At 38.8% G+C, this 9510-nt stretch overlaps 1 protein-coding gene across 5 annotated transcripts; it reads right to left on the bottom strand.

The window, feature by feature from the left end:
- Positions 1-1699: 1699 nt before the first annotated feature.
- On the bottom strand, positions 1700-8973 carry LOC122058577 (protein sym-1). Of its 5 annotated transcripts, none has more exons than XM_042621198.1 (7): positions 8836-8973; positions 6820-7036; positions 6351-6703; positions 4697-4852; positions 4442-4574; positions 4311-4350; positions 1700-2056 (listed from the first exon to the last, which is right to left on the bottom strand). In XM_042621198.1, the coding sequence occupies exons 3-7, from the start codon at positions 6603-6605 to the stop codon at positions 1969-1971; spliced, it is 672 nt and encodes a 223-aa protein (XP_042477132.1). In that variant the 5' UTR covers positions 6606-6703; positions 6820-7036; positions 8836-8973; the 3' UTR covers positions 1700-1968. The 5 variants fall into 5 exon arrangements, with proteins under 5 accessions (XP_042477132.1, XP_042477131.1, XP_042477133.1 ...); XM_042621197.1 differs by lacking the exon at positions 8836-8973 and adding an exon at positions 7229-7456; XM_042621199.1 differs by lacking the exon at positions 8836-8973 and adding an exon at positions 7229-7456 and having other exon boundaries at positions 6820-7028.
- Between the last annotated feature and the right edge of the window lie 537 nt (positions 8974-9510).

Here is a 9510-nt window from a genome sequence, read left to right as displayed (position 1 = left end):
GGTGGGGATGGATAAAGAATTGAACAAGACAATAATACATAGATGATAATATTGTTTACAACAAGACCATGAAATTGCGATGCCAACGGACAGCCATATGGATTAAAAGCCAATAGGAAGCCTGAAATAGCTTCAAATAAGGAAAAACTAGAATTTTCAAACACCAAGAGTTTTATTACTTGCTATGGAGATGACCTCAGAAGGGATCTCATAGGTGATAACCAATGCATTACTCTTTTATACTTACCTCAATAAAATTCTAAGGTTTCCCCGGTCCCAGATAATATTCTGGTAAAAAAAAGTCATAACCAATGTAAGCTAGCTTGATACATACCCAAAAATTATAATTTTTTTTTTTTTTTGGCAAACTTGAAAATTATACTTAATGATACAATCATAAGGCATCCTTCTATCGTGTCCCAAACAACACCCTAGAAGTATCTTCTTGTCTCAACTTTGTGAGGTCTCATGCCCAAAGATTTATGTGGTTTAACGTCATCTACGTTCACAGTGATATGAGATGTGCTTCACTATCAATGGAGAATAGGATTATAACCACTCGTCCTCACACCTCACATTGCTTACAGGGAAAAAAAACCTTATTACAAATTTATAGCAAAATCCTACACAAAAATTTACTGAAATATCAATATAGTCCTAAGTATAATTTTCTCAGGGGCTGCCCTCTGCCAAACCCCTACATGCCTGCTAGTAACAAAGGTAACACACAAGCCTTTGCTCCTGGTGCAATTGGTTATTGGTGAAGCTCTGTGTGTGTGTGTGTGTTAAGCACACACTCACATGTGGTCTTAGGTTCGAGTCTCTTGACTGAAACCTTTCCCTTTTCTCTTCTATAGAATAGACGGATCGGTACCTAAAAAAAAAACTCGCAAGGTGGACCAATTCCTCGCCTCAAGACCTTCGGCACTTCAAAATCAACTCACTAATGCAAACGACACAATGCAAGGCATTGTACCCGCAACACCTAGTACTGATGCCCAACTAAATCAAAATGACTGTTGGCTAGTCTCATTCTTGAGTAAAATTAATGGCTCAACGCAAATCATATTAATGATTTTACCTGGCCATTAGGAAAGAGAGAATTTGAACCATCTCGTTATTGTGAAGAGAGCCTCTTCCTGAACTGTATGGAAAGAAGCTGGGTTTGAACTTTGGGTGCGGCGCCCCTCTACCAAACCCAACCCAGTGCACAAAAGTAATACTCAGCTATATCCACCCTCTCCCATGAAGTCCATTAATGTCTTTCAAGTTCACTACATATCCTTAGGAGTCCCATGGCTCAAGGCAAGTCAGAGCAGGACTCTGAAGGTTTCCACATGCAAACCCCAACCAAACCCAAGCAATAGGGATGAGTCAATATGGGTCTCAGATTTGATCTCCACTGTTACCTTCCCTAGCTATGGAAGCCAACCCTTTCTATGCACTGGGCAGTGCTGGAAAGAATTCATAATCAAGGCAATTAGAAAAGAAAACCCTAGGATTGCTCTTATACAAAAGCTGTAAGGTACTTACTGCCAAGTACACAAGGACAAGTGGTCTCCACTTGTTAATGGTTGTTTCTTTCTGGATAATGAGCTCATTCCATGAATCATAATTAGAAGCAAAACCCCAATTTTAAGATCAAGTGCCTGAAATCCTCAAGAACAGTAACAGTAAGCAATCATGACTTGAATAAAAATGGTACACAGAAAAAATTATTAAGTTCAAAAGGAAATTCATGCAAAGATGCATTTTCAGTGTTATTAAACATTAAGCAGCCAATTGGTAACATGATGAAAAATAATCCCTTGATTCTTGCATCTTCTCTCGATATTGGGCGGCAACTGATATGTCAATTACTTCAAATGAAAACCTCTGGAATTAAGGAGTCAGCAGTAGAAGACAGTTTAGACTGCCATATTTTGTATATTTGAAGCATTGGAATTACTGCTGAAAGAACTGAAGAGGTCACTTGCTCATGGTTGAAGACAAGTAGTAATTCCAAAATATGGAGCAGGTGGACATGAAAGCTACACGTGTCTGAAGAGGAATCAACCTATAAATACACCATATCAAAGTGTTAATCCATGTTCAGAGAAAGTTGATCCAGTTAACAATAGAATACTGATATCTGCAATTGATAACAATGGACACCTGGAAACATCATTTGTTGTACTGGTAAAGAAACTTTAAACAGAAACAATGAAGACTATAATTTAGCATTTTGAAGGTAAGTCTTATCATATGGATCATTGATATGCCATATTCTATTATATATCTAGTTACTAGATGATTAAAATTATCAATATTTTCAACAGGCTAAGAGTCGTCAAAGCTTTCATGGAAACATTATCATCCATGAAAGCCAGCAAAGCTGAGCGGAAAAACAGTAACTTCTCTCAACTCTCAAGACATTTGAATAGTGGATCAAAAAATGTTGGTGAGCAACGAACTTGGTACAAGCCGTAAACTCGAATGTCCTAATTTCGACTCACACTAGGCACACCTTGGGCCACTCACATAGGGGTATTTAGTGCTCTTTACTACTTTCAGTGAAAGTTGAATGGTTCTCATTCAACACCGGTATGACCCGATTCATGTGGTTGTGGGGTTAGTATGGGCCGGCGAGACTAGTTAGGCCAAAGGCCTGGATACCCATCGTTAGCAAAAAAAAAGAATAGTGGATCAAATCTCTCTAAAGACCAAAAACGAATCCAGATATTCATATCCTAAACAAAGCAAACCTAAATGCAAATAAATACACACGCAACTGGAGTAGACCCAAAAGAATTGGACTCAAAATCCAAATTACCAAAGTTCTCCCTACAAGCAAATGAGAGTCATACTACAACCAAATCAATTACTGGGTTCCCAAATTCAATGTTTTAGTATGCCATTAAAACTTAACACACTGTTTGGCCCATAGGTTCTCCATTTAGGCCCTTCTTAAGGATCAGGCACTGGAAAACGAAACTGGTCATTTTCCAGTCATGCTTGGCATCAAGGCTCCTTGTGAGATAAAGGGAGAATGAAGGCATATTGTAACCAAATAAAGGGAGAATGAAGGCATATACTGTAACCAAAACTGCCATTAAACATGGGAATTCCCCCCCCCCCTTTTTTTTGTCCGTCTTCATTTACGGGTGTAAGCTTAAGTATGACTCTTTTATGTTTCCTTGCTGATACAAAAATCACGTTGGTTAAGTTGCTTCAACCAAAACTGCCATTAAACATGGGAATTTTCCCCTCTAATTTTTTTTTTTTTTTTGTCCATCTTCATTTCCGGGTGTAAGCTTAAGTATGACTCTTTTATGTTTCCTTGCTGATACAAAAATCACGTTGGTTAAGTTGCTTCAAAATGGTGAATTTTCTCTGTTCTACCATACTTCCACTTAAGTTTTCAAAAGTTAGTTGACTCTACAAAATTGCTTGAGATAATTCGGTCAGTAGTTAGTTCTTCAAAGGAAATATTCCACCTATTGCTACAACAATTAGAAGTCAAACTTGATGAGTAAGTCTATATCTATGGAGGAGGATAAAATTGTACCCTCAATGAAATTAATGAGTTCCCAAGGAGAACCACCCCCCAACCATAAAAAATTGAAAGAAAATAACCCCTTTTCCTTTCAAGAAAACAGAAATTTTGCAATTGCTAAAATTACATATGTCTACGTATAGGATGCATCTTCTTGTAACCAAAGTGGTAAACTGAGAAGGTGTAACCTTCTTCTGATTGCCCCTTGTGTTATTCCCATAAGTTCTTAAATTCAAGGGTAAAAAAGGGTTTCATGATAATTTTAAAGTGACTTACCATTATGTCATTCTCAAGAGATGTCATTTTTTTGCACGCTTTTCAAGTACACATTTGAAATGACAAGATTTCATCCTCATTGAAAGAATAAGTGTGTCATACTAAAAGGGCAAAAAGTAAGGTTACAACTTCTTTTTCACCAGCTTTTCTTACAACAAGATTTTTCCCAAAGGTACATATGGTGACTATAAATTCCTGGGAAGAATGAATTGCAGAACAGGGAAATATATCTATCATTGAGTCAGATTTTTATTTTTTTAATTAAAGTTTCATCTTACCAAAATGTCTGGATATATAATTACCTATTTTAAGTAGATTAAACTCTGGATTTTTAAATTATTCTTCCATTAGGAACAGATCTAAACTATCTGACTCTTAACTTAAAGATGGCAATATAATATTTCTCAAAAGTATAAAAATAAAAATGGCACTAGTGAAATTTTCTACAATAAGGCTTGAATGAGAACTCCATGAAGGAAATAGGAGGAAATTTAAGTACCAGAAATTTAGTATGCTGGCAGGAATCCAAAACCTAAATCCTGCATAGGAACCAAAAGAGAGCAATGAGAAAATGCAAGAAAAGCCCACCAATACAATCAAGACAACAGAGATTGGTGTTAGAGAATTCACCATAAACTAGGGTAGGAAGGGCATCCTTCTGGTACTTAGCTGGAAGCTCTGAGAGCTTCCTTTGCCATAAATTATTCCATGCAAAGACAACAGCGATCACACTTGGACCAAGTACAATTTGATTCAAAAAAACCTGTAAGAATAAGTAGATACAAGGCCAGAGGAAAAAAGAATTCTTTACCAGGTCAAGTAAACCATATTTTGTTTTCCAATAAATTGTTTGCAGTTCATAGAAAAGGTTTGCAGAAACCAAACCTTCAGAAACATGTTTTGTATTGATTGCTTAGGCAAGTGACGCTCAAGAAAACGGTACCATGCATAGGAGCCTGGACCATATAAGAGAAACCCATAGGAAGTCATCCGAAGTGCCCGGACCCAATCATGATTTGAAAGAATGGTTGACATGACATCCTAAATAGAAATGGTTCGGATAAATGTTACACTTTGCAGCTCAAAACAGCACAAAATCACAAGGAGAACAGTTTGACACAAATATTTTATAACATAACTGACCAGTAGTTATCATCCTATGTCCCATATGAAATCTATTATGGCTAGAGTGCAATATACAAAATAGAAGTTGGTTTAGATACATCATGATCTATCATTCTTCAAATTCTAGTGATGGGAATCAACGAAGACCCCACAAAAGAAATCAAAAGTGGATGGCCTGTGGTTTTCTAGCATTTGATCAGAGCTTCTTTTTTTTTTTTTTTTTTTTTTTTGGGGGGGGGTGGTGGTGGGGGGGTTATTAATTTGATAAGAACCTCTATTGCATTACATTCATATTTCAAACCATATTTTCCATCCAGCTTGCTACTAGCCCTCAAAGAGAAGCTCCACAGGAAAGTAAGGATATCAGGAGGAAAATTCAAGAACTTTGAAGGTAGTGCCAAAGATCTTGTAAAACAACGTGGATGGAGAGCTGGTTGATTACTTCTCCATAAACATTGACTCTGGCAAACATGAAGAAGATTCTGTCACTTCCAGAGTCTGCCCTTTGGATCATATCACAAGGCACTGATCTTTTTATGAGAAAACACCCAAAAACGATTTTATGTTAGGAGAAAGGCTTTCATATTTGCTTGCTGAGAGGGAAGGGAAGAGAATCAAGGTTCAATTATAAGTTTGTGATGGAAGGGCGTTGAGAAAAATCTTCATAGGTAAAGATTAGATCTGAATATCTCTTAAACACATCTTCAAGAAAGTTCATGAATGACATTGTCTCCTCTAGTTTGATGTCTCTCCCCTCTCCCAAAATTGAAATCTTAGTTCAGGTAACTGGAACAAATAGCAACACATGCTGTGTTTGTCTTGCAACCTGGATTAGGGACTAAGGAGAAAAGGCTAAGAAAATTTAGAGCATTCGAACACCAAAGACCCTCCCACCTCCTATGTGCTTCACCTATTCCTTCTCCAACGTTGTATCATGAGAATACTTATGAAGGATGCCAAAAAACGTTTTTAAATCTCACCTATTAAGTTGAATCGTGTATGAACAAGTATTGGCTTCACCTATGTCCCACAGACATTTTGTGAAGACTGAAGTTTATTGTCTGGATATTGCGCAAACCAAAGCCTTCCTTCTGCTTTGATCTACACATAACAATCCAATAGACGATACTCTTACCAGGCTCCTAAAGAATGTTGCTTTGAAATATCTTCAATCTCTTATTCAGGTGAGCTTAATGGTAACAAGTGTCAGATCGAAATATTTAGAAAGGGCTGAATTGATTAAAGTGATTCTTCTACCTAAATGGCAGTAATTTGCTCTTCCATTTCTCAAGCCTTTTAGTGAAAAAGAGTATTTAAAAAAATTTATCGCACTAAGCCAATTTCCAAGTGTTTCGACGCAATGGAGAACCGAAAATGGAATGAAAGAGTAAGGGAGAACAGGAAGGACACTTACCCGGTTGTTGGAATCCTGTCCCTGGAGAACCTTCCGCCGGGCACTGACCTGAGCAATGGCGTCACCAGTGAGAGCAAGAGAAGCTGCCGTAGCTGCCTGCTTGAGTGGGAAATCGAAACCACTTCCCCCACCTGCTTTTCCACCCACATCCGAATTAGAGGATTTTGGGGATTCTCTTCTTTGAGAACTATATCTACGTCTCTTGGGAAGGCCATTCCACCACAAGAAACCCCCATTGCCACCCAAAGCTTTCATTTTGTACTTTACTTTCTCATGCTCAAGTACTGAGAACACAAAGCTTCTTACTCTCCTCCGTCTTTTGTTTTCGCTTCCAGTTCAGATCAATTTGTAATCTGTATATTTAGATGGCTGCCAATCATCAAAATCAATTTTTTTTTTCTGGATTTCTCTCAGAGAAACGAAAAAAATAAATGGTTTTTTTTTTTTCCCCCTTTGAAGTAATACTCACGACTGTGTAGTTTAGCAGATAGTCTCTGTGGGGCTATGGAACTCAAGGATGTGGTGAAGAAGACGACTAGTTTAGGCGCCCATGATTTTCTGAAGCTTTTGCAGGGTTGTTCCTAATTCGTATCTTCAGAATCATCGCGCCATTGCATATCTTCTTCTTCTTCTTCTGGTTGTGAGCCTGCTACTTGAGGGATCGCCAATGTTTCCCCACTGCAAAACTGAGAAGAGATTACTAAATTTTGAGATAATAGGTCGGGCGAAAGAACTAACGATGGATATAATTTCAAGTAAAAAAAAATTGGGAATTTAAGGAACAAAAAATCTTAAAAACTGCATTGAAAATGCTCGTGGCAACTCCCGAAGCATGAACGTGAGCAATGGATAACTACTCTCTCAGATTCTCACATTACCCCGCAAGGACAGGTTGGTGTGAAAATCGTAAGCAGCCGCTACACCAATAGAGTGAGCATCGGATGGCTGGAGCCCCTTGAAACCTGTGTCTAGATGCTCTCAGCTGTTTGATATTCACCGTTTACTACAAAGGATGTGGACTCGACTCCGTCGCCTGTTGATGCAGCCCAACCTGTGGCCATCTAATGGGGGGAGGGCGGTCATTTTGCCCTTTGATTGCGCAAGGGAACATAGCAAGTTCCTTTTCTTTTATTTATGGGTTAGAGATTACTATCTCGTGGGCATGCACCAATGTGGGGAGGGGGCAATGAGAACACGCACAAAGGCAAAAATATGCTTGGCATGTATTATTCCTAAGGAGTGAGGTGATAATTTCACATACTCCTATGTCTAGAGTTTAGACACAGGAGCCATATGATCATGTAACTTTTTTTTTTCTTTTATTTATTTATTTTTTATGAAAAAATTTTGTGATTCACTGCCACGAACAAAATTGGGGGTTGGTGTAATTGTTCCAGCAACATGGAAGAGAAATATGATAAACTTGATCATTAATTATCTAAGAAATGAATGAAATATATCATTTCTCAAATTTCAGCCTTAAATTCAATCATATGTTTACACATGCCTCATGGATCGGGCTCGTCTGTAGCACACCCCTGTGCTATAGATGGTGTAGCACGGCTCCATATTGTGACACATGGCAGACGTTTGATCCTAAGGTGCTAGCTACTGCGGATATAGAGAAATCCCTGGACCAACAAAGCACCAGATTCCACTGTACTTCTTCTCTGGCGATCCCATTCCAGCGATCAAGCAACCGGCAAAATGACCAGAACTTGGTTCTGGCGCTCAAGCTTTCTTCGAACATCAACCATAGCACAGCAATTGCAATAAACACAATGGAAGATCCAAAAGTAAAGGGATGGGGAGATTATTACATAGTTGAGAAATAAATGAACTTGGGGAAGCAAAACAGAAGAAAAGGGAAAGTTAGCCCGAAATTACATCGGCCATGACATCTAAATCCAAGCCCCGTTAGAAACGAAGGATGAAAATGAATAGAGTCCATCACAGAACATGGCATCTTCATTAATTCTCAACGGCTATTGAAATCGGAACCAAAAATGAGATGACTCTTGCTTCATTCAGAAACCTTAAGAGTCTCCTCTTGAAATTTCTAAAGCCAACGATCCAAGGTACCCATGGGAAAAGCAAATCTCCCAACACTGATACAACAAAGAGACTACGAGAATGAAAGTATTTCTCCCAACTCCTAGCGCCAAGGGCTCGATTAGGTTGCTATGCACAACGAATGGCAAAGAGAAAATGGAGCGAACCAAAAAAAAAGAAAAAGATTTAAACGAACCCTTTAAGAAACCAGAAGAGCTTACAAACAAAACAAAATGAACAACGGGCATCGACAGGGCAGGGTGGTTGCAACAAAGCCAAACTCAGATGGGAAAGCTTCTTCAAGTAGCAACGAAAAATGGCAGGGGAAAATTGTGGGGAAATCTGTAAGTTTTTTCAGTTCGATTCTTTCTTCCCTTGTGAAGCTACAACAAGCTTGAACGGAGGGAGGAGAGGGGAGCAGAAGAACACTCACCTGAAAGGTCGCCGGAGAAGGAGTAGGCCGGGTGAGGCTGTTTTCTAAATCCACTTGCCTGCAACGCATGTAGGAAACCCTTCTCCTCCCTCAGAGATAGTCACCATCGATTTTAAATTATCCACGTGTCACCATTACAGACCGCGCTATACCATCTGTAGCACAGGGGTGTGCTACAGACGAGCCCGATCTGCCTCATAACCCTGTATACTTTTAGTTATGAATTTTATTTTGTTATCTAATCAACTTTTTAGTAAAATTAAAACTTGACATGTGAGCAAGAGATATTTAGAATCTATCAAGATTTACTACATGAAAGATCTAATGCCGACCCCCACCCCCACCCCCACCCCCACCTTGAATTGCCATTCACCAAAATTGTTCTTTTTATTTTTTCTGTGAGCATGCGGCCATTCTCATACATGACAGTAATGTAGGTTCTTAGGTGAGGAAGTTGGTGGCCACATGGCAGTTTCATGTGTGAGCATGGTGACATGCTAATGAGCATGGTTTTGACAATTTTAGGATTTTTTTTTTCTCGAGGGGAGTGTTCTATGTGGGAATGCATGGCCCTTGCATCTAAACGGAGGGAGTGCAAAATGATCATTGCCTCTCCTGACTGATGCCTGAGTGTGTTTCTATTAACCAGTTATGAAATTGGCGGATTCATGATAT

This window comes from Macadamia integrifolia, chromosome 13, assembly GCF_013358625.1.
Source record: "Macadamia integrifolia cultivar HAES 741 chromosome 13, SCU_Mint_v3, whole genome shotgun sequence".
NCBI classification, from domain to species: Eukaryota; Viridiplantae; Streptophyta; class Magnoliopsida; order Proteales; family Proteaceae; genus Macadamia; species Macadamia integrifolia.
This window is presented reverse-complemented; position numbering and strand designations above follow the sequence as displayed.